General features: G+C 49.7%; 1 protein-coding gene across 1 annotated transcript; it reads right to left on the reverse strand.

Annotated features, from left to right (window-relative positions):
* Nucleotides 1–80: 80 nt before the first annotated feature.
* Nucleotides 81–11,332, reverse strand: LOC116969722 (translocating chain-associated membrane protein 2-like). The gene is made up of 8 exons (XM_033016503.1): nucleotides 11,121–11,332; nucleotides 7,690–7,753; nucleotides 6,187–6,296; nucleotides 5,588–5,704; nucleotides 4,796–4,854; nucleotides 4,346–4,430; nucleotides 462–532; nucleotides 81–233 (listed from the first exon to the last, which is right to left on the reverse strand). Exons 1-8 carry the CDS (start codon nucleotides 11,241–11,243, stop codon nucleotides 125–127), a joined length of 738 nt encoding a protein of 245 aa, XP_032872394.1. The 5' UTR covers nucleotides 11,244–11,332; the 3' UTR covers nucleotides 81–124.
* Between the last annotated feature and the right edge of the window lie 13,565 nt (nucleotides 11,333–24,897).

Here is a 24,897-nt window from a genome sequence, read left to right on the forward strand (position 1 = left end):
CCTCCCCCTCCCCCTCCCCAGACCTCCCCCCCCCCTCCCCAGACATCCCTCACCACACTCCCCCCTTCCTCTCCATGCCAGTGTACCCACCCACCCAATCCCCTGTCCACGAGCCCCCCCCCACTCACAGCGCCTGCCTGTCCGAGTTGGTGAAGTACTGCAGCCGGGCCATGTGGAAAACCAGCTCTGCCACGCTCTGTAGAACCGCCATCACCAGCCCTGCCCGCGTCAGGCTGGGGAAAAGAGAGAGAGAGTGCGTTACCCTGAGCGGCGTTATCCCCCGCCCCAACACACCTCACCCCCCCCTACACCCACCCACCCCCACCACTGCCCGCGTCAGGCTGGGGCAGAGAGTGCGATACCCCCTACAACCCTCACCCCCCTGCCCAGGTCAGGCTTTGGGAGGAGGGGGAGTGTCACCGTGTGTATCCGTGCCCCACTGCTCCCCGGCCCAGACTTACTTGAGTAGATAGGCACCCGCGATGTGTGCCAGGTACAGGCCGATATACAGCAGCTGCCGCGGCACCTCCTCCTAGTACACAAAGCACACCACATCAGCACCAGCACCCACCCACACCAACTGCTCATGCTCACGCACTGCTCACACTTACACACTGCTCACTCACAGCTCACACCTCACGTACACTGCTCACACTCACACCTGCACACAGCTCGCACGCATATTCCTCACTCACAGCTCACTCGCTGCTCTCACAGCTCACACATCTCACTCATACTCGCTGCTCACACACACACACATTGCTCACATTAATACACTACTCACTCACATGCTGCTCACATACACACGCAGCTCATTCATGCACTGCTCACACTCATACATACTGCTCACACTCATACATACTCACTGCTCACTCATACACAGCTCACACCACTCACTCATACACTGCTCACATACACACAAAGCTCACTCATGCACATACTGCTCACACTCATACATACACACAGCTCACACATACAGCTCACACAGACAGACAGCTCACATACAGCTCACTCGTACAAACCTCACTTGTACGCGTGCACATGGCTCACACTCATAGACACAGCTCACACGCACGCAGTGCTCACACAGGGACACACACACACAGCCCACACACACAGCTCACACACACACAGGGACACACAAAGGGAGCGGGTACAATACAATATCTATCTATGTAAAATATGCAGATATAGTCAGGATAATTCAGCATGGAAACAGGCCCTCTGGCCTAACCTGCCCACACCGGCCAACATGCCCCATCTACACTAGTCCCACCTGCCCACACTGGCCAACATGCCCCATCTACACTAGTCCCACCTGCCCACGCTAGCCAACATGCCCCATCTACACTAGTCCCACCTGCCCACACTGGCCAACATGCCCCATCTACACTAGTCCCACCTGCCCACGCCGGCCAACATGCCCCATCTACACTAGTCCCACCTGCCCACACTGGCCAACATGCCCCATCTACACTAGTCCCACCTGCCCACGCCGGCCAACATGCCCCATCTACACTAGTCCCACCTGCCCACACCGGCCAACATGCCCCATCTACACTAGTCCCACCTGCCCACACCGGCCAACATGCCCCATCTACACTAGTCCCACCTGCCCACACCGGCCAACATGCCCCATCTACACTAGTCCCACCTGCCCACACTGGCCAACATGCCCCATCTACACTAGTCCCACCTGCCCACACTGGCCAACATGCCCCATCTACACTAGTCCCACCTGCCCACACTGGCCAACATGCCCCATCTACACTAGTCCCACCTGCCCACACTGGCCAACATGCCCCATCTACACTAGTCCCACCTGCCCACACTGGCCAACATGCCCCATCTACACTAGTCCCACCTGCCCACACTGGCCAACATGCCCCATCTACACTAGTCCCACCTGCCTGTGCTTGACCCATATCCCTCTAAACCTGTGCTATCCATGTACCGAGTATTAAAATGCTGTTATAGTACCTGTCTCAACTACCTCCTCTGGCAGCTCATTACATATACCTCCCCCCTCCTCCCCCCCAAGTGTGAACAAGTCACCTCTCCTGTTCCTATTCAATCTTTCTACTTTTTCTATCTTTCTCTCTTTTCTATTCAAACTTTAAACCCATGTCCTCTGGTTTTCCATTCCCCCGCTCTGGGTAAAAGACTGCATTTGCCCGCTGATTTTATACACCTCTATAAGATCACCCCCTCATCCTCCTGCGCTCCAGCCTCCTCAACCTCTCCCGAAAGCTCACACCCTCTAGTCCTGGCAATATCCTCGTAAATCTTCTCTGTATTCACTCCATCTAAACAACATCATTCCTATAGCATGGTGACCAAAACTGAACACAATACTATAAATGCGGCCTCACTAACGTCTTGTACAAGTAGAACATAACATCCCAAATTCCCCACTCAATACCCTGTGTGATGAAGGCTAGTGTACCGAAGGCCATCTTGTCCATCCCATCTACCTGTGACTGCACTTTCAAGGGATTATGTACTTGTACTTGTAGACCCCTCTGCTCCACAACACGCCCCTGGCCCTGCCATTCATGGCGAAGGTCGTGCCCTGGTGTCAATTTCCAAAATGCAGCACCTCACACCTATCTGCATTCAACTCCATTAACTGTAGCTCTGCCCACTTGCCCAACCGATCAAGATGCTGCTGTCATTTCTGCCAACCATCTATTGGTCAACAATGGCACCCACATTGTCTGATTGAGAAGGGACATGTTGGTTAGTGTGGGCAGGTTGGGCCAAGGGGCCTGTTTCCGTGCTGCGTGACTCTATGAGTGGTCCTGACTGAGGTTCAAGGTCCGGTGGACACAAAAAGCCGGAGTAACTCAGCGGGACGGGCAGCGTCTCTGGGGAGAAGGAATGGGCGACGTTTCGAGTCGAGACCCTTCTCCAGGTTACAGGAGGAGCCGGTCGCCAGGACCGTTGCCAACAGTTTCCATAACTCTGCTGGTGACCGAGGGCGAGTGTGATTAGAAACATAGAAAATAGGTGCAGGAGGCCATTCGGCCCTTCGAGCCAGCACCGCCATTCATTGTGATCATGACTGATCATCCCCAATCAATAACCCGTGCCTGCCTTCTCCCCATATCCCTTGGCTCCACTAGCCCCTAGAGCTCTATCTAACTCTCTCTTAAATCCATCCAGTAACTTGGCCTCCACTGCCCTCTGTGGCAGGGAATTCCATAAATTCACAACTCTGGGTGAAATTTTATTTTTCTCACCTCAGTCATAAATGACCTCCCCTTTATTCTAAGCCAGTGGCCCCTGGTTCTGGACTCGACCAACATTGGGAACATTTTTCCTGCATCCAGCTTGTCCAGTCCCCCTCATCCTTCTAAAGTCCAGTGAATACAAGCCTAGTCTTTTCAATCTTTCCTCATATGACAGTCCCGCCATCCCAGGGATCAATCTTGTGAACCTACGCTGCACTGCCTCAATCACAAGAATGTCCTTCCTCAAATTAGGAGACCAAAACTGTGCGCAATACTCCAAATGTGGTCTCACCAGAACCTGCAGAAGAACCTCTCTACTCCTACACTGAAATCCTCTTATGAAGGCCAACATTCCATTAGCTTTCTTCACCGCCTGCTGTACCTGCACGCCAACTTTCAGTGACCGGTGTACAAGGACACCCAGGTCTCGCTGCACCTCCCCCTTGCCTAACCTAACCCCATTGAGATAATAATCTGCCCCCTTGTTTTTGCCGCCAAAGTGGATAACCTCACATTTATCTATATTTCACCCGCCTGTCCTGTTCTCTCTGTGGACAGAGCGATTGTCCAGTGTGGTGGTGGACGTGCCCACAGGTCCCTGGTCCTGGGATGGCGGGACTGTCATATGTTGATAGAATGGAGCGACTGGAATTTAAAAGGATGAGAGGTATCTTATTGAAACATATAAGATTATTAAGGGTTTGGACACGCTGGAGGCAGGAAACATGTTCCCAATGTTGGGGGGGGGGTCCAGAACCAGGGGCCACAGTTTGAAAATAAGTGGTAGGCCATTTAGAACGGAGACGAGGAAAAACGTATTCACCCAGAGAGTTGAGAATCTGTGGAATTCTCTGCTTCAGAGGGCGGTGGAGGCCGATGCTTTCAAGAGAGAGTTAGATAGAGCTCTTAAAGATAGCGGAGTCAGGGGATATGGGGAGAAGGCAGGAACGGAGTACTGATTGTGGATGATCAGCCATGATCACAGTGAATGGCGGTGCTGGCTGGAAGGGTCGAATGGCCTACTCGTGCACCTTTTGCCTATTGTATATTGCCACAGTCAGTGGCCAGTGATGGTGCCCTGCACACAGTGGCCAGTAGCGGTGGGGACCTACCTTACGCACTCTCTGGAAGTAGAGCTCCGGGATCATGTGCAGCCAGTAGGAGAGCTGGCACAGGTAGAAAAACTTCATCTGGAATCTTGGGGGGGGGGGGGGGGAGAGAGAGGGAGTTAATGTCAGTGTAGGGACCACCACTGCCGCCCACCACCCACCCCACCCGCCTTGTAGGCACGACCACTGCCTCATGCACCCCCCCACCTCCCTCTGGAACATGCCCTCACCACATGCACAGCCCTCCTGATTCATAACCCCCTCCCCCCCCCCCTCCCCCCAACCTTGCACCCCTCCCAAACAACCTCCCCCAATGCATTCCCACTGCCTCACCCCCCCACCCCTCCCAAACAACCTCCCCCAATGCATTCCCACTGCCTCACCCCCCCTCCCCTCCCCTCCCTCACGCCAACCTTGCACCCCTCCCCCATCCAGCCCCCAGCAGGCACTCACGTGAGGTGTGTGTGGGGGTAGTCTTCCCAGAGACTGGACGGGGCACTGAGGTATCCCTCCTGCACAGAGACAGGGTCACAACACGCACTGGCGGGGGGGAGGGGGGGGGGGGGGGTGAGGTGGGTGGAGGGGAGGACAGAGGGGAGGGGGAGGGGGGGGGGAAGGAAGGGCCGACCGAGATGGCTCATCCACACTAGTCCCACCTGCCTGCGTTTGGCCCACATCCCTCTAAACCTGTCCTGCCCGTATACCTGTCCAAGTGTTTTAAATGTTTAGTTTAGAGCGGAAACAGGCCCCTCGGCCCACCGAGTCTGCACCGACCAGCGATCCCCGCACACTAACACTATCCTACACCCACTAGGGACTATTTTTACATTTACCAAGCCAATTAACCTACAAACCTGTACGTCTTTGGAGTGTGAGAGGAAACCGAAGATCTCAGAGAAAACCCAGGCAGGTCACGGGGAGAAGGTACAAACTCCGTACAGACAGCACCCGTAGTCGGGATGGAACCTGGGTCTCTGGCGCTGCAAGGCAGCAACTCTACCGCTGCACCACCGTGACCGCCCTAAATGAATGGCTACAACATCCCAGTCGCACGTACCTGAGCTCTTCTGCTTGACCCATCAGCGCTTTCATTAAAATCAATGTATAGAGGCAGGGGTACAAGATTAGGGGGCTTCAGTGGGGAGCTCGAGGGAGCGGGGGATTTGGGTGGCAGGGGGGTCGAGGGGGGAAATTGGGGACAGGATCAAGGGTGGAGGTGGGGGGGGGGGGGGGGGTCAGACTCACGGTGACGGCCAGGTAGATACCCCAGGCGCTGGTGCCGAGGTGGAAGAGCAGCAACTGCCCCGACTCATTCACCTTGTTGTGCTTCACCTTGGACAGGTGCAGCCTCTTGTTCACCTTCTGCAAACACCAGCCACACTGGGGTCACCCACTGCACCAAATGCCCCTTCACCCCGCACCCGCACCACCCTCCCTCACACCCCCCCCCGCACCGCCGCTCACCTCACCCCCTCACCCCACCCTCCCTCACCTCACCCCCCCCCCCACTACCCCTCACCCCCCCACCTCACTCCCCTCCCACCCGACCTCAGCCCCCCCCCCCCCCCCCCCCGCACCACCTCACCTCACCTCCCTCCCCTGCTTCACCCCCTCACATCCCTCCCCTGCTTCACCCCCTCACATCCCTCCCCTGCTTCACCCCCCCCCCCCCCCCGCGCGCACGACCCCTCAGCCTCACCCCCCCCGCCCCCGCTCCACACCTCACCCTTCCCACCCACACCCATCACCACTGTCCCCTCCCCTCCTCACACCAGCCGGCCCCAGGTGAGACGCCCTGCACTTTGAGCCAGCAGTGAGCAGGTGTGTACAAAGTCACTACTTACATCGAGCGTGTACTCCTGGACAACAGCATGTAAGATAATGGTAATGAAGATATAGAATGAGATGGTGGCACAATCACTGGTGCCGTAGACATAATATACAACATCCCCATCTGTCAGAGGGAGAGACAAGAGACACGGTTGCTCACCACCCCAACAAAGCCGCAGTCTGGATCCTCGCCCCCACACCCACACACCCAGGCCAGGACACCAGCCGCAACCACACCAGGCCCTGCATCGCCACACGCTGGGCTCCACCCGGCCCAACGGGAGGTGACAGTCCGGGCAGTGAGCCAAAGGCCGTGAGGCCAGGGCAACCTGGCAGAGTCTACAGCACCACGCCGTGGACCGCTGGACTGTGGGGGCGAGCGAGGAGGAGGTGAGGGGGAGAGGGGACGGAGGGGGAGAGGTTCAGGGGAGGGTGTGAGGGGACGGAGGGGGAGGAGGTGAAGGGACGGAGGGGGAGGGGGACGGAGGGACAGGGGGGACGGAGGGACAGGGGGGACGGAGGGGGAGGAAAGGGGGACGGAGGGGGAGGAAAGGGGGACGGAGGGGGAGCAAAGGGGGACGGAGGGGGAGCAAAGGGGGACGGAGGGGGACGGAGGGGGAGGAAAGAGGGACGGAGGGGGAGGAAAGGGGGACGGAGGGGGAGGAAAGGGGGACGGAGGGGGACGGAGGGGGAGGAAAGGGGGACGGAGGGGGAGGAAAGGGGGACGGAGGGGGAGGAAAGGGGGACGGAGGGGGACGGAGGGGGAGCAAAGGGGGACGGAGGGGGACGGAGGGGGAGGAAAGGGGGACGGAGGGGGAGGAAAGGGGGACGGAGGGGGAGGAAAGGGGAAGGAGGGGGAGGAAAGGGGGACGGAGGGGGAGGAAAGGGGGACGGAGGGGGAGGAAAGGGGGACGGAGGGGGAGGAAAGGGGGACGGAGGGGGAGGAAAGGGGGACGGAGGGGGAGGAAAGGGGGACGGAGGGGGAGGAAAGGGGGACGGAGGGGGACGGAGGGGGAGGAAAGGGGGACGGAGGGGGAGCAAAGGGGGACAGAGGGGGAGCAAAGGGGGACGGAGGGGGAGGAAAGGGGGACGGAGGGGGAGGAAAGGGGGACGGAGGGGGAGGAAAGGGGGACGGAGGGGGAGCAAAGGGGGATGGAGGGGGAGCAAAGGGGGACGGAGGGGGAGGAGAGGGGGACGGAGGGGGTGCGGGGACGTTGGGGTGGTGGTGGTGGAGGAGACGGGGGGGAGGGGGTTGAGGGAGATGGCAGGGGCGAGGTGGGGGGTGGAACACAGTCCCCCCTGGTCGGTCAGTCCTGGGTCAGACTCTGCAGAGCACACAGTCCAGGGGAGATGGACATTAAATGTTCCCTGGTCCATACAGGGAACTCCATCAACAGCAGGTTACCCAAACACCAACATCCAAACCCACCCCAGCCCTGCCCCCCCCCCCCCCCCCCCCCCCCCAGCTCCCTTCCCTCCACGTCAACCCCCCCCCCCCCTTGCCTGCGGATAGTTACCTGGGGTGGTGGAGGTGACATTGTGCTGTGGAGAGATGAACATGAAGGAGGTCTTGGCTGTGACCTGGGGACAGAAGAGCCATGAGGAGAATGAGACAGCGGCGAGGGAGGAGAGACACTAGGCCAGTGACACAACTGTGTATCGCTCACCTTGCTACAGTAGTCCAATCTGGGACAACTGTTTGATAAACATAATCATTAACGCATGAAAGCTTCAGTCAGTCATACGTTACCAAACAGGCCCTTCGTCCCAACTTGTCCATGACAACAAGATGTCCCACATTTAGCCCATATCCTCCAAGATCTCGGTCCGTGTGGAAAAAACACCCCACAGGCTCCTATTACCATCGCACCTTAAACCTTGTCCTCTGGTTCTCGATTCACCTACTCTGAGCAAATGACTATCTGATCTATTCCGCTCATGATTTGTACACCTCTATAAGATCACCCCTCATCCTCCTGCGCTCCAAGGTATCCCGCCTACTCCATCTCCCCCTATAGCGGAGGACTTCCAGCCTTAGCCGCATCCTCGTAAATCATCTCTGCATCCGTTGCAGCTTAATGACATTATTCCTACAGCAGGATGACCAAAACTGCACACAATATTACAAGTGTGGTCTCACCAACAACATGTCGGTTAGAATAAAGGGGAGGTCATTTAAGACCGAGGAGAGAAAAAGCTTTTTCACCCAGAGAGTTGTGAATTTATGGAATTCCCTGCCACAGAGGACAGTGGAGGCCAGGTCACTGGATGGATTTAAGCGGAGCCTGCGATCCCTGTCGGGGAAATCGTCTTTGGGACTCCAGCCGTGGGAGCCTGCGGGACTTTAACATCGCGCAGCCCCTGGTCTCTGGTTAGAGACCGCCATCGAGGGCTCCAAGCCGCAGGCGTTTCGACCGCCCCGACGCGGGAGCTTCGACCGCCAGCTGCAGGAGCTTTGACCGCCCCGACTGCGGATGGTTCGACTACCCCGAACGCGGGAGAATAAAGATATTGGACTTTTTTGCCTTCCATCACAGCGAGGAAAGTGGGGAATCCGCTGTGGTGGATGTTTATGTTAACTTTTATGTAGTTGTGTGTCTTGTTGCTTTTTTTAGTATGGCTATATGGTAATTTGAGTTTCATTGTACCTTAATTGGTACACGTGACAATAAACTGATCTTGAAACCCCCTGAAACCTTGCCTCCACCACCACCCCTGGCAGCATGATACACCCGTGTAAAGAACTTGCTCCCCACACATCTCTTTTAAACTTCTCCCTGACTCACTGTATTCCCGATCTATGCCTCCCAACATTTTTTATAGACTACTGTCAGGTCTCCCATTCCGTTTCAGGACATATAACAATAAAACACTCGACCCTTGATTAACCTCTAACGCACCAGTCGGAAGAAAGTCCCGACCAAACACGCTGTCTGTCCAGTCACTCCACAGATGCTGCCCGGCCCACTGAGTAAGTCCAGTACTTTGTGTTTTGCCAGGAGAAAACAATCCAGGATTGTCCAACCTCTCCTTATAGTTTATACTGTCTAATGCAGCCTCTCCAAAGCCTGCACATCCTTCCTGGAATGGGGCGATCAGAACTGCACACAATACTCCAAATGCGACCTGTCAAAGTTCTCACTTCTTTCCATAGACCCATCACCTTCAGTGTGAGGGTGCCCCTACCTGCAAGACAAGAGCGTTTACCGTCACTTTGCTCCCAACTTCCCGTTCCTTATCAATGTTTGAGTGAAGAGCTCGAGACTGCTCCTAACCCTCTGACCTACTTCTACTTCTGACAACTTTAAAAGAATCTTCCTTCGATTTTGCATTAATTGTCCTTGTCAGACAGAAACAGTTCCTGGTGGATTTTAATGCCTTAGAGCAATACATTAACCAATGGAACATTGTTTGCTAACCATTGCCAGCCATAAGTGAACAGAAATAAAATGTGGGAACAACAAACCAGAACTGATATACATCACAATCTGGAGTATTGCGTTCAGTTTTGTCATTAAGTTGGAAAAGGTGCAGTGAACATCGACGAGGATGTTGCCAGGACACAAGGGTCTGAGCTACTGGGAGAAGTTCGGTAGGCTGGGACTCGATTCCTTGAAGTGCAGTTGGATGAGGGGGTGATCTTATGCAAGAGTATAAAATCATGAGGGGAATAGATTGGGTGAATGCACAGTCTAAGGCATGAGGAGAGTTTAGTTCAGAGATACAGCGCGGTAACAGACACTTGGGTCCACCAAGTCCACGCCGACCAGTGATTCAGAAGGTCATAAGGGATAGGAGCAGAATTAGGCCATTCGGCCCATCAAGTCGACGCCATTCAATCATCTGTCACTCCTAACCCCATTCTCCTGCCTTCTCCCCATAAACTCTGATACCTGTACTAATCAAGAATTCTGCACACTAACTCTATCCTAGACGAGGGACATTTAAAAAAAAACATTTTTATACCAAGTCAATTAACCTATAAACCTGTACGTCTTTGGAGTGTGGGAAGAAGCACTATAGTCAGGATCGAACCCGGGTCTCTGGCGCTGTAAGGCAGCAACTCTACCACTGCGCCAACATTAATAGAAATCTGAGACGTAATGAGCTGCCAGAGGAGGTAGTTGAGGCAGGGACAAGAGCATTTAAATGTTACTTGCAGAGATAGACACAAAATGCTGGAGTAACTCAGCAGGACAGGCAGCATCTCTGGAGGGAAGGAATGGGTGACGTTTCATAGAAACAAAAAAATAGGTGCAGGAGGAGGCCATTCGGCCCTTCGAGCCAGCACTGCCATTCATTGTGATCATGGCTGATCATCCACAATCAGTACCCTGTTCCTGCTTTTTCTCCATATCCCTTGATTCCTTCAGCCCTTAAAGCTAAATCTAACTCTCTCTTGAAAACATCCAGTACATTGGTCTCCACTACCTTCTGTGGCAGAGAATCCCACAGATGGGGTTGTGACCCTTCTTCAAGTACATGGATAGGAAAGGGTTAGAGGATCTGGGCTCTGTCTCCCCCCCCCCCCCCCCCCCCCCCCCCCCACTGGGGGACGTGGCGATCCCCCCCCCCCCCCGCCCGCCAGGGTGTGGTTACTGGGGCCGGGAGAAGGGGCTGAGGCTGAGGCCGGGTTGTGGAGGCACCGGGGGCGCGGGCGCGTTCATGGCGGCGGCGGGAGCGCGCGTTGAGGGGGCGCGCCCGGAGTTTGGGCAACTTTGTGAAAGTTGTGGCGGCTCCGCTACAGAGCGCGGGCCCGGTCCGGCCCCACAGCCCGGCTCCACAGACCAGACCCCGGCCCCCGGCACCAGCCCAGCCCCAGACCCCGGCCCCCGGCACCAGCCCAGACCCCGGCTCCAGCCCGGCCTAGACCCCGGCCCAGCCCCCGGCCCCAGCCCGGCCTAGACCCCGGCCCCACAGCCCCAGCCCAGACCCCGGCCCGGCCCACCTCGAACATGAGTCCGCCCAGCACGATGAGCACCAGCGCGGCCGCGATGTCGGCCCGGTTGTGGATGACGAACTCGTGGCTGAACACCGAGTGAGCCCGCCCGCGGCGCCGGAGCACAGCCATGGCCCAGCGCGGTGCCTGGTGACGGGGCCGGGCCCCACGTCATCACAGCGTCAGCGCGACACTGCGTCAGCGCGTCGCAGCGCCGTCCCGTCATAGAGCGGAGCATTGACAAATGGCGGCCGTGACACTCCATTAAGGGCCTGTCCAACTTACGTGTCCTTGGCACGCTAATTACGCGATCTCGTCATCGCGTTGAGGCGCGACTTCATTCGACCGCACAGCCGTCTGGAGCGCGTGACGTCATTTGTAGATGGACACAAAGCTGGAGTAACCCAGCGGGACCGGCAGCATCTCTGGAGAGAAGCAATTGGTGACGTTTCATGTCTTGACCCGAAACGTCATCCATTCCTCATCAATGTCACAAAATTTTGATATTTAAAAAACCAAGTCTGCAATTTAACCATCAGATAAAGCATAAAAATAAGTTTAATTTGGCACCTAATTCACTTTCATATCTTCAGTATAGGGGGGTTGCACGTAAGGTCACTGGGTCATAGGGCTTGACGCTCAATCCATCTGGAGGACATCCGTCACTTCCGGTATATGTTATCAATGCAAGAAACGCGTATTTTCCTACCTGTTAAAAACCGCCAAAATGTTTTTGCGCTGAAAAAAATTGTGGGAGTCGGGGTAAGTGTGAGAGACATGTACCCAACTTTAGAATTCCAAATGTGAAGCGAAATGAAGGTAAAGAGAAGCGAGAGCTGAAGGGACAACAGCAGCTAAAGTGCTTGGCCGTGCAGATATCAGAATTGAAAATATTGGGAATTATCGCGTTTGCTCACTGCATTTCATCAACAGTAAGGCATTATTTGTGGTTTTTCTTGATTCCTTTGGTATCTAAAAATTCTCAGAAGTGATAAATCTGGCTGTAAATTTTTCTTCAGATGCGTTTTCATTTTGTATGTAAAAACCCGCTTGGGAACCATGGACGATTTAAAAAAATTACAGCCAGATTTATCACTTCTGAAACTTTTTAGATGCCAAAGGAATCAAGAAATAACACAAATAATGCCTTAGTTGATGAAATGCAGTGAGCAAACGGCCAATGTTCGCCAAGCACTCTGGCTGTTGTTGTCCCTTCAGCTCTCGCTTCTATCTAAAGTCATTTCTCCTCACTTTTGGAATTCTGAAGTAGGCTAAATGTCTCACACGCTTATCCCGATTTCCATAATTATTTACAGCGCAAAAATTGACAATTTCAGCGGGTCTTAACGAGCCCGCTACGCTGGAAACAATGGTAAGTGCCTACCTGCAGTTCATCGCGTGTACTCCATTTGGAGTTGCGTTGCAACAGTACGGGTCATGGGTCGTGACCCGACTGCCGTGAAACCTCCCTATTAAAAAGGTTATGGCCATTTTCATACTCGGAAATTAGCATCTTGTTCCCTATTGCTTTTCCATTGACTTAACACAAAAGCTGTGATCGAGGACAGTCAAAAGCCCATAACCTTCTTAAAAATTAAGAGAACTGAATGAAATGTTCAGTTTTTATAGATTGAAGCATTCTGAAACAAATATGAAACAATCTTACTTGGAGGACCTGAAATTAAAGCATATAATTAGTTAATTACCTAATTGTAGCTAATTACAAAATTGACCGTTGTGACGGAAATAGTAATAAACACCCAGACTGCATTGAAAATTCAAAAATGTGATATTCTCAAGATCAGAACTTTAATATTATTGTATTATATGCTGTAAATCCGTAACATAGGTAAATAAATTACAATTTCTAGCAATAGACCGTCTTTATGGAGAAGATCAGTTGCTAGATGGTACATTGGCATATCATAATCAGTAGCATCATCATACTCCTCAGATTGTAACCAATAAGCAACTCTGTACACCTTGTTTTTCCTCAACTTTTCAATTTTGGCTTTGTAAACTACAAGTTTTTGCTCTTCAAACCATACATGACATTCCTTTCTGCCCACTACTTTCCCATTAACAATGTCCTGTAGATTCCATTTCTTAAGAAAAGGATAATTTTCTAAAATAGCCTAAGTATCCAAATAACAAACTAATCCCATTCACACAAGAATTCACAATATAACATGATTTTAAAATCTCACTGTCATGAATTTATATCCCAGATGTAAGGAATTTAATGTTTAATTCCCATAAATTAATCTAGAAACATCCACCAAAAATATAATCAAATTATTGTTTTTTGCGCAATTCATGTGACTCAAACTGGTGTGAATATTTAGTTTAAAAATAATGATCATGGAGAGAGAATAACACAAAATATAGACAATTTAGACGGATTATCTAAAAGAAAAATGGGCATTTTAATCATCTTGCTTCTGGAACGCGATCGATTAGAACGTTGCATTTGCGGTGAATTTGAACCCCATATCGGCAGGAAAAACACTGCTGGTTTGTATGGGGCCCAAATCACATTTTCGCTTCTAGAGGATTGATTAAAGTCATCCCAAGAAGCAAGTTTATATGTAAAATAGACGACTTACACCATGTTTTGTCCCGTACTGGAGATCCGTCACGTTGTAGGCATTGACGACGTTAGAGGTCGCATTTTATTTTAATATAATTATTAAATTGTCTCGCAAATAAAAAAAATGGAAGTCGGAACAATTTTTCTTCATCAGCTGGCAGCCCGAGGAAATCCACCTCAGACAGGCGGTAGAAAACTGGATTTTAATCCCACCCCCGCCCCCTCAAAGGCGCCAAAATCGCGCACATGGCCAGTGGCAGAACTGCAGCGCCACTGAAGGTAAGTTTTGTAACATCGCTACATTGCTTCTCTCCAGAGATGGTGCCGGTCCCGCTGAGTTACTCCTGCATTTTGTGTCCATCTTCAATTTTCTTGCCCCGCTCTGGGAGTAGAAGTGGGGGCGGATCCGGACCGCAACGGCCGTGAGCCCCAGGCCGTGCTCGGCGATCGTTTGCCTGTTTCTGCTGCTGTTGGAAGTGAGACGTTGCGACGCACCAGGGTCTTGGGCCTGTCCCACTTTGGCCGTCAGTTCCGCGACAGGCAGTTGGCACGCGAAGCTTTCATTCGCTACAAAAATTTCGGAGCCCCGCGCGATGTCGCGCTCAACTACACACCCCTCCGCGCTTCTCAATGGGACCGGCCCCCTGCGGCCACACGATGCCCGTGCGCCTCAACGCGTGCCAAGGACACGTAAGTGGGACAGGCCCTTTACCTTTACGTACTACACCTCAGTGCGTTGGATTACATAGGAGTAGAGTATCTTGCTCCGATCTATGATCTTTGGTCTCGTCATCACGTCTCAGTGTCATCACATCACAGCGCCGCCCCGCTCGACATTGGGGACCTGTCCTGTCCTGGGGTGGAGGGCACTGCACCGAGGCGCCCCCTGCAGGGCCGGATCTGCTATGAAACTAATGAAGCTTAAATTTAAGGGCCCCTAATCCCCGAGAGACCCCACTTTAATCCACATTGCTTAAAAATATGTGTCTACTGTATTAGAAGGTGTTTTTAAAATAATAATACTCATGATATTGTGTAATTCAATACTATATTATAGTTAAAATAAAAATTAAAAGGTTATTAAAGTATCATGTAGGCTCGCCGTAAACAAAAACATGTTCAAATTAAGGATCATTCTAAATACATTTAATATAAAATAATTATAAATAATTTAAAATACTATTAACATTTATGACAGAGATTAAAACTTTGATTTAAATTATTTATCTGAGGCTAGCCGTAATCGAAAAAATGAAAGCATATTTCGTTGCTTGCGATCATTGTATAGGACAACATTTCGGTAACTTTTTATATACACGAATCTTATAAAACCTTAAAATATACTAAACATATAATACTATTACAATAAATAATAACCATTTTAATAATAATATTTGATATATTTACAAAGCTCTTCAAGTCCACAATAGAACCTAATACGGAATGGATTATATTTGGAATAATAGTAGAAGATCCCGGGAGGGGAGGAGCCATCTTGGTGAACGGCTGCTAGCCAGCAGCCGTCCGTTTTAAATTCGTTTTTTTAATAGTTTTTAGTGAGTCCTGTTTTTTGTTTGTAGGGGGTATGTTCTTTTTAATGTGGGGGGTAGGTGTAATCTTTATTTCTAGGTCCCTACCTGGTCGGTGTGGCAGCCTTTTCTCCGGGCTGCCCGTCGACCCGTCCTCGTGGCCAAAGATCTTATAAGATCTTTGCTCGTGGCCTTCCAGCGGGCTTGGAGCGCCGTTTCCTGGCGGGCACCTCGGCCTCGGCGGCGGCACAGCGTTGGAGCGGAGCGGAGCGGAGCGGGCGATGCCTTGCCTGGGTCGCCGCGCTGGAGCGACGCGTTGGAGCTCTGGCGAGCTGGACCGCCGAGAGCAACATCTCCGGGCTGCGGGTCTGCGGAGCGGAGAGGCGGCGGTGCGGAGAGGCGGCAGTGCGGAGAGGCGGTGCCGACTTTTTCATCGGGAGCCTGGGAGCTCCAAACCGGCGCGGCCTTGTCGGCTTCGGCAGCCGCGGGCTCCAACCATGGAAGCGGCCGTTCCAGGTGGCCCAGCCGCCGAGAGGACTCTCCCGACGCCAGGGCAAGACCACCCGGTGAGAACGGCCAGGGACATCGGGCCTCCGTAGAGGCAATTGCGGTGGCCTCAATAGGCCTGACTTTGGGGTGAACATGGGGTGGGGACTGGACATTGTGCCTTCCTCCACAGTGCTATCCACTGTGGGGGGATGATTTTTTTGTCTAATTGTAGTCCTGTAGGTCTGTGTCCAAGATGGCTGCCGTGAAGAGAGAGTGGACGCTGGCGCGCTTTGGCTGCCGCTGCTCTCTCTTCACACTGTGTTTTTGATTTTCTGTTTTTGGATTGAATTCTGTTTTTAATTTGTGTCTCTGTGATGTCTTTATTACTTGTTATATTCCGATTATATGTTTTTATTCCGATTACTATGTAAGATGTCCTTGAGATGTCTGAAAGGCGCCCATTAAATAAAATTAATTATTATTATTATTATTAAGATATCAATTTAAATAAAGACCAAAACGTTTTTTTTAATTATGGGTTAATAATTGGAAAGAAATTGATACAGTGTACTTAAATTTTGGAAAAATACAACCATACCAACTGTTAAAATGTGGATTAGGAATATGATGGACATAGCACGCCTTGAAGAAATGAGACCGACTAATAGATAAATATGACCAATTCTTAAGGAGTTGGTCTCCTTTCATCGACTTTTTGGAATCATGTGATGCAGCGGTACCATAAAGATTGCTGATTTCAGTTCATGCATCTACATCTCCGAATATAGATTTGAAAATTTCTCTTTTAAGGGGACTTCTCTTCTATTTCTACTTCCCACTTTTTCTTTTCTTATATACACACTTCACGTTTTTCTATTCTCTACTATCTATTTTTCCTCTTTTTCTTCTCTCTATTTTTTTTTTTTTTTTTTACTTCCTTTTCAAAAACATAAAACTAGAGGTTGTACATAGAATGGATTACGTTATGACATAGTTGGCACCTAAAATTAGGTAACACTGTATTGTTTTGCACTGTATTAACTTCTAATAAAATTTAAAAAAAAATAAAATTTAAAAAAGACCAAAAATAAAATAATAACCATGTAACTATGTACAATTAAAATACAGTCCAAACTGGCCACTAGGGGCGCCGCATTGATGGCAGCCTCTGCCTACAGTCTGTCTGTTTTTCTGTCTTTCTTTTATTTGTAGTCAGTTTTAAAAGTTTGTTTTGGAGATTTCTTTAGCTTTTCTATGTGGGGAGGGGGGTAGGGTAAGGGGGAAACCATTTCCCAGTCACTTCCTGGCGAGGATGCGACTATTCTCCGAGTCGCGTCCTCGCCCCCCCTCCTCGTGGCCTACCAACTGGATTGGAGCGGCCTTTCCTGCAGGGGACCGGAGCAGAGCTTCAGCAGCGGCGGCGCAGTGTTGGAGTCACCGCGGAGCGGGCGATTGCTTACCTGGGATCGCCGTTGAAGCTCCGGAGTGTTGGGCCGCTGCTTCAACATCCGAGCTGTGGTTCGGGAGAGCTTCCAGCGCGGGCGGCGCTGACTTCAACATCGCGGAGTCCTGAGGCCCTTTGCCGAGAGCCGCCAGCGTTGTATCTCCGCCCAGCGCGGCCTGTGGACTTCGGGAGCCGCGGACTTCGGTAGCAGGTGGCCGATTCGGATGTCCAAGCCGCTGAGGATGACCTCCAGTCCCGACGTCGGACTTCCATCATCCTGGAAGTCCGACAGCTGGGGGTTCGGGAGTCCCCCCCCCCCCGGACCACGGGAGGACAACAGAGGAGGATGACTGAATTTTGGAGCCTTCCCTCACAGAGGGAAACTTTGATCCCGCTGTGTGGGGATGTTTGTGTTAAAGACTATCGTGTTCTGTGGCCTTTATTTTTCGTATGGCTGTATGGCGACCACACATTTCACTGTACCAATTGGTACATGTGACAAATAAATGTATCTTGAATCTTGAAAATCCAGCAGCGACCAGAACAAGGCGACTACTTTGGGCGACTACTCACGACCATACAGGCTTCACCCCCGCGACATGTTGCCAGAGTGTCGCCTGTATGGTCGTGAGTCGTCTCCTCAGTCGCCCAAAGAGTCGTAGCGTCTTTCTGGTCGCCGCTCCAACATGTTGAAAATTTCGGCGACCTGCAATGACCTATGACGGTGCCAGCAGTCGCCGAAAAAATTGCATAAGTGGGACAAGCCCTTTAACCTATTGTAGCAATGTTACAAAATTTTGAGATTTATCCCATCAGATAAAGCATAAAAAGAAGTTTAATTTGACACCTAATTCACTTTCATATCTTCAGTATTAAAAAAGTTATGGCCATTTTCATACTCGGAAATTAGCATCTTGTTCCCTATTGATTTTCCATTGACTTAACACAAAAGCTGTGATCAAGGACAGTCAAAAGCCCATAACTTTATTAAAAATTAAGAAAACTGAAAGAAATGTTCAGTTATTATAGATTGAAGCATTCTGAAACAAATATGAAACAATCTTACTTGGATGACCTGAAATTAAAGCATATAATTAGTTAGTTACCCAATTGTAGCTAATTACATAATTCAATTACTAGATCTAAACATCTATCCATTTCTTAAGAAAAGATCAACATTTTTAAATAGCCTAAGTGTCCAAATCACATACACACAAGAATTCACAATATAACATGATTTTTAAATCTCATTGTCATGGATTTATAGGCCAAATGGAAGGAATTTAGTGTTTAATACCTGCAAATTAATGGCCATTTAAATCATCTTGCAAGTGGGTTTTTCTGGAACGCGATCATTTGGAACGTTGCAGTTGCAATGATTTTGAGCCCCATATCGGCAGGAAAAATACTGCCGGTTCGGAGGGGCTCCAAGTCACCTTCTTGCAACTTAAAATTTTGATTAAAGGGAACTTAAGAAGCACTTTTTTATGTAAAAATAAACAGCCTACCTTGCCTTGTCCCCTACGTGAGATCCGTCCCATTGTCGGCATTCACGGCTTTAGAAGATGATTTTTAATTTACTATAACAATTAAATTATCCAACTTAGTTTAAAAATAAGTGCAGAGAACAGCAGTCAGAGCGATTTTTCTTGAGCAATTAAACAGGCTGATGAACATCGATTTAAACAGCCTGGAGGAAACGGCGTTTTAAACCCGCCCCCCTCTCAAAAGCGCCAAAGTCGCGCACACGGGCAGTGACAGAACTGCAGCGCTGCTGAAGGTAAGTTTTGCAACATACCTACCTATTGTTTTTATGAAGAGGTGAATGGAGGTAGGCTACGACTGTATAGCTTAAGCATAATACTATATTACAATTATTTATGAAAAAGTAATAAAAGGGTGAATTTGTGTTAAATTACAGATGTTTATTATGAAAAGTGTTCAAATAATGGTAAAATTGTGTTACATTACCTTAGCCTACGCGTTATGGTGGCCTAGTCTTGCCTAACTTAATCTAGCCAAGCGTAGGCTAACTTGAACATAGCCTAGTTCAGCCTATTTAGCTTATTTATTGTAAATCTTTTTTTTTACTTTCTGAAAGGGTTTTTTTTAAAATACCTAAATTTTTTTCCTTTCAAAGCATCCGACAATAGTCGCACAACTCAAATATTTAGTTGTATATATTTCAACAATCCCAGAGTTTGAGAGTCCGTAATACAGATGTTGCAAAAAGTGAAGTGTCACTGTAAGTTGGCTGTTGTGCTATGGCTAATGTAATTTTTTCCCCTTTTCAACAGAGGTCAAGACCCTAGAGGAATACCAATGAGTTCACGAAAGTAGATACCAAAAATGCAAACTCGAGGAAAAGCCATCTGACGAAATTTCTAAATGTCAAGAACTAACAAACTATTTTGCAATGTCAAGTTTGTCAACACCTGCAGTTGAAACAAGCCAAGAAAACACCATTGAAGCCAGTGATAGTGTACAACCGTAGGAGCTCTTTCTAGCAATATTCAGCCCACTGTTGATGCTTTTGATACAGATGGCGATCACAGTGGTCAACATGAAAGTACCACGGAACAAGCAGAGACTGAGCAGAAATATAAAACAGGAAGCAAATTCAGTGATTTCAAATACAGTGACCTCGAAAACTGGCTCGTAACAGTTGATAATCAGAACCAGAATCACACTTTATTCGCCAAGTATGTTTTGCAACATACGAGGAATTTCACTGGCCAGGTCAGTCACACAATTAAAAGCAACAGATCACTCATAAACACATTTTAACATCAACATCCATCACATTGACTCCTACACATTCCTCACTGTGATGGAAGGCAAAATAAAGTTCAAGTCCTTCCTTGTGTTCTTCCTCGGTCAGGGGTTTGAGCCCTCCGTTGATGGGACTGCCTTGACTCCTGTAGCCGGCGGCGATCGGGCCCTCCGTGTCAAGGCGATCAGCTCCCGCATCGGGGGGGTTGTCAGCTCCCCCGGGCCGGGCGATCGAACCTTGCGTTGGGGCTGTCAAACCTTCTGCGGTGTTGGAGCTCCCGACTAGCCTCTCCCGAGACTGCGAGCCCTTGATATTAAGTCCGCAGGCCGCGGTGGGAGCGATCCCTGGCAAGGGATCCGCTCCGATGTTAAGTCCGCGCCCCGCGGTGGGGCACACGACAGTCCGAGGAGGCCTCCAGCTCCATTGATGGTAGGCCGCAGAGCCCGGAGAATGTGATCCGAAAAATTAATCACATCTCCGGGAAGGTAGGAACTTGAAAAAAAGTTTCCCCCCTCCCCCCACATAAAACAAACTGAAGTACATTAAAACAAACTTTTAACAAACACTAAAAATAACAAAAAAGATGAAAATACGAACAGACTGTCGGCAGGGCTGCCAACTCCCCAGCGCCCCTGGTGGTCTAATGATTTCATACACAATTGTTTAATGCAAGACATAGGGTTTTTTTCAAAATAAAAAAACAGATGATGTATGTACCGAATCAAGCAGGGTTTACAAGGAGCAAAACTGAAGTTTCTCAAACAAATATTTTGAAAAAAGATTGCAAAATGGCCAGACTGTGATGAGATCCTGGTTAGTTTACTCAAAGAGCAAAGGCTGTATAAACTCTTTTGTTTGCAAACTCTTTACTAAATGCCAAACATCACTTACAACAGGAGGGTTTTCTGGCTGGGTGAATGTACTCAGAGCTCTGGAGCATCATGAAGACAGCATGGAACATAGGAGGGCGCTGTTGTGTTGGATAACAAGAAAGTCAAATAGAAATATTGTGGATCAGTAACTTGAAGGACAGAGAAGAAAAACAACACAGTACTATTCTGAAGTACTGAATAGAGTTGTAGCTGCTATAAAGTTTTGAAGTGAAAGAGGTTTGGCATTTAGGAGGAGAAGTGGAGCTCACCAAATAATGGAAACTTCATAGATACATAGAAAATAGGTGCAGCAGTAGGCCATTCGGCCCTTCGAGCCTGCACCGCCATTCAATATGATCATGGCTGATCATCCAACTCAGTATCCTGTACCTGCCTTCTCTCCATACCCCCTGATCCCTTTAGCCACAAGGGCCACTTCTAACTCCCTCTTAAATATAGCCAATGAACTGGCCTCAACTACCCTCTGTGGCAGAGAGTTCCAGAGATTCACCACTCTCTGTGTGAAAAATGTTTTTCTCATCTCGGTCTTAAAGGATTTCCCCCTTATCCTTAAACTGTGACCCCTTGTCCTGGACTTCCCCAACATCGGGAACAATCTTCCTGCATCTAGCCTGTCCAACCCCTTAAGAATTTTGTAAGTTTCTATAAGATCCCCCCTCAATCTCCTAAATTCTAGCGAGTATAAGCCGAGTCTATCCAGTCTTTCTTCATATGAAAGTCCTGACATCCCAGGAATCAGTCTGGTGAACCTTCTCTGCACTCCCTCTATGGCAATAATGTCCTTCCTCAGATTTGGAGACCAAAACTGTACGCAATGCTCCAGGTGTGGTCTCACCAAGACCCTGTACAATTGCAGTAGAACCTCCCTGCTCCTATACTCAAATCCTTTTGCTATGAATGCTAACATACCATTCGCTTTCTTCACTGCCTGCTGCACCTGCATGCCTACTTTCAATGACTGGTGTACCATGACACCCAGGTCTCGTTGCATCTCCCCTTTTCCTAATCGGCCACCATTTAGATAATAGTCTACTTTCCTGTTTTTGCCACCAAAGTGGATAACCTCACATTTATCCACATTATACAGCATCTGCCATGCATTTGCCCACTCACCCAGCCTATCCAAGTCACCTTGCAGCCTCCTAGCAAGGAGGCCATTGAACCTATTGCAGAGTTCGACCCATTTTTACATGAACATCTCCAGAAATGTAAAAATGAAAAAGTAAATGCTACTTACCTATCCAAAACCGTGCATGAAGAATTGATAGAAATCATGGGAAAACATGTGCAAGATGAAATTGTGAATGAAATCAACAACTTAGGCACAAAATGCTACTCAATTATTATTGACTCCATGCTTGACCTGACACATGTTGGCCAGCTGGCAATTGTGGTTCAATACTGCTACAACGGAAAACCCTGTGAGAGATCTTTAACATTTTTACCGATAGAAATCCATTCATCCACGACCTTGTTCAGCAAAATACATCAAGTCCTGGGTGAACATATGCTTTCACTTGAAAATATCCGTGGTCAGTCCTATGATAATGCATCTAACATGAAGTGCTCGGAGAAAGTGCTGTAAGCATTCTTTATAAACATTGGCAGGTAGGCAGACTATGTACCATGTGCAGCCCATTCATTTAACCTTGTTGGAGAAAAGGCCGTGTCTACTGTACCTGATGTTGGTGACTATTTTACAGGAACTGTATGTTCTCTTTTTCTGGATCGCCACGAAGATGCGGGATTTTAAACACACTGGGCACTCTATATTTTTCTCTAAAGACCTTAAGTGTAACTAGATGGTCTGCACACTATCAAGCAGTCCGGGCAATTAAAAATGGATATATGGGTATTTTACAAACTCTCAAACCTATTTTTGAAGATTCAGGAGAGAAGCCTGAATGTAAACAGGGTGCAAGGAGTTGATACCACAAGTTGGTAAAGCTGGAATATGCTATTTTAACAGTCGTTTGGGAAAAAGTGCTGGAGCATTTCAAACAAGACAAGTAAGAAACTCCAAACCTCTGGTTTTGATGTATTTGAAGGTTGTCTTCTGCAATCATCTTTCCTTTCATTTGTTAAAGAACTCAGAGAAAATTCAGCCGATAGGATTGCACACTATGAATCAGAAACAAACGGTTTGTGTGGAGATATCACCTCATGTTATTCTGATGCATCATTTATATAACATTCCCTAATTTTCACCAACCCCCCCCCCCCCCCCCCATAACTCAAAAACGATAAGGCATAGGACATTTTTATTCACACCAGTGTCTTTGACATGTGGGTGGCGAGTCCGAGTGGTGGCGCCATCTAGTGAGGCAGCCTCGCCAGCAGCTGTCTGTCCTTTCATCCTTTTTATTATTTTCTGTCTGTCCTAAAGTTTGTTTTTGGAGGTCTTTTAGTCTTTTTTATGTGGGAGGGGGAGGGGGGGGGGGGGGTGAAGGGGAAACTGTTTTTCTCAGTCACTACCTGGTCGAGGATGGGTCTATTCTCCGAGCCGCATCTTCGCCCCCCATCCTCGCGGCCTACCATCTGGATTGGCGCAGCCTTTCCTGCCGGAGACCGGCCAGAGCCTCAGCTTCAGCGGCGGCGCAGCACTGGATTCCATCGCGGAACGGGCGATGCCTTACCAGGGGTCGCTGTGTTGGAGCTCCGGAGTGCTGGGACTGCCGACTTTAACACCGTGGAGCTGTCGTCTGTGGAGCTTCCAGCTGACTTTGACATCGTGGAGCCTGGGATCCTTGCCGGGGTCACCAGCGTCGAATCTCCGCCCAGCTCGGCCTGTGGACTTCGGAAGCCGCGGTCTCCGGTTGGAAGCGGCCGATTCGGAGGCTCCGGGCCGCTGCTGAGAGTGTTCTCCCGTTCGAGGGCCTGAAACATCGGGCTGCCATTGCGGCGACTGCGGAGACCTCAATAGGCCCCGACCACGGGTGAACAGAGGAAGTGGACTGAACTTTGGTGCCTTCCCTCACAGTGGGAAACGTTGATTCCGCTGTGGGAGGATTTAAAAAAATATTTTATGTTAAATTCTAGTGTTGCGTTTATTTTATTTGTGTGCTGCAGGGTAACTCAAATTTCCACTGCACCAATTAGTGTATGTGAGAATAAATGTCCTTTGTCCTTTGTGTTAATCCAGTACAGCAATTTTAATCAAAATCTGAGATGAGGTGGTTAAATTAATTTAAAATGTGTGGTGATCTGTGGTGGAACAACCCCATTGAAGAAGATACAGTGATTACCCAGACCTCGTTGCTGGATTCGAAGGGGCCCCTGTAACAGTTCAAGCTTCAGGGCCCCAAATATGTTGGTCCGCCACTGGTCCCCTGCAAACTGTTTCTCTCGCGGTTCACAGACTCGCCAGCCGCCTGCCACTGTTGCGGGCTGGAAGGAACACTCCATGTTCCACGTTTACATGGAGTGTGTGAGGCTGCAGCCACTGTTCCAATATCTAAAGGGGCTGCTCCTTGCCTTCTGGCTGCACTTCACACCCTGGGACCATCCTCATCTTTGGACACCCTGTGCATAGGGGAGAGGGTTTGGGGCTGAAGATGTCCTGGTTGGGTTGCTCCTGGGCCTGGCCAAGCTGGCCATCCGCGAGTCACGGCGCCGGGCGGAAGAGGACTCTACCCGAGCCGGCTGCCCACCCGCCCCTTTCCCGGGGTTACGTCCGTGCCTGGGTGGTGTTAGAGAGGGACTACGCTCCGTCCACGGGCACCCTGGGGGATTTCCGGGACCGCTGGGCACCGCGGGGGGTGGAAGTCATCCTCGATGGGGATTGTAACATAGTTGTACACGAGTTCATTGTCTGTCTTGTATTATGGTGGTGGGTTCGGATTTGTTTTATTGACAATATTCTGATTATTATTTTAATATTTGAATACATATTTTGTATTAATTTGTTAAAGATGATGTTGGGCACCCTTCCAGCGAGCGAACGGTGCCAGGTGATGAAGAACAGGAAGATTATCCAGCATGCGCTGCTGTGTTTGTGAGTGCGTACAGGGATACGCGAGTGTACTCGGGGTTCACCAGTGCATACGTGAATGTATGTGCCTTATTTGG

Source organism: Amblyraja radiata, unplaced genomic scaffold (assembly GCF_010909765.2).
Source record: "Amblyraja radiata isolate CabotCenter1 unplaced genomic scaffold, sAmbRad1.1.pri scaffold_1063_ctg1, whole genome shotgun sequence".
Taxonomy (NCBI): domain Eukaryota; kingdom Metazoa; phylum Chordata; class Chondrichthyes; order Rajiformes; family Rajidae; genus Amblyraja; species Amblyraja radiata.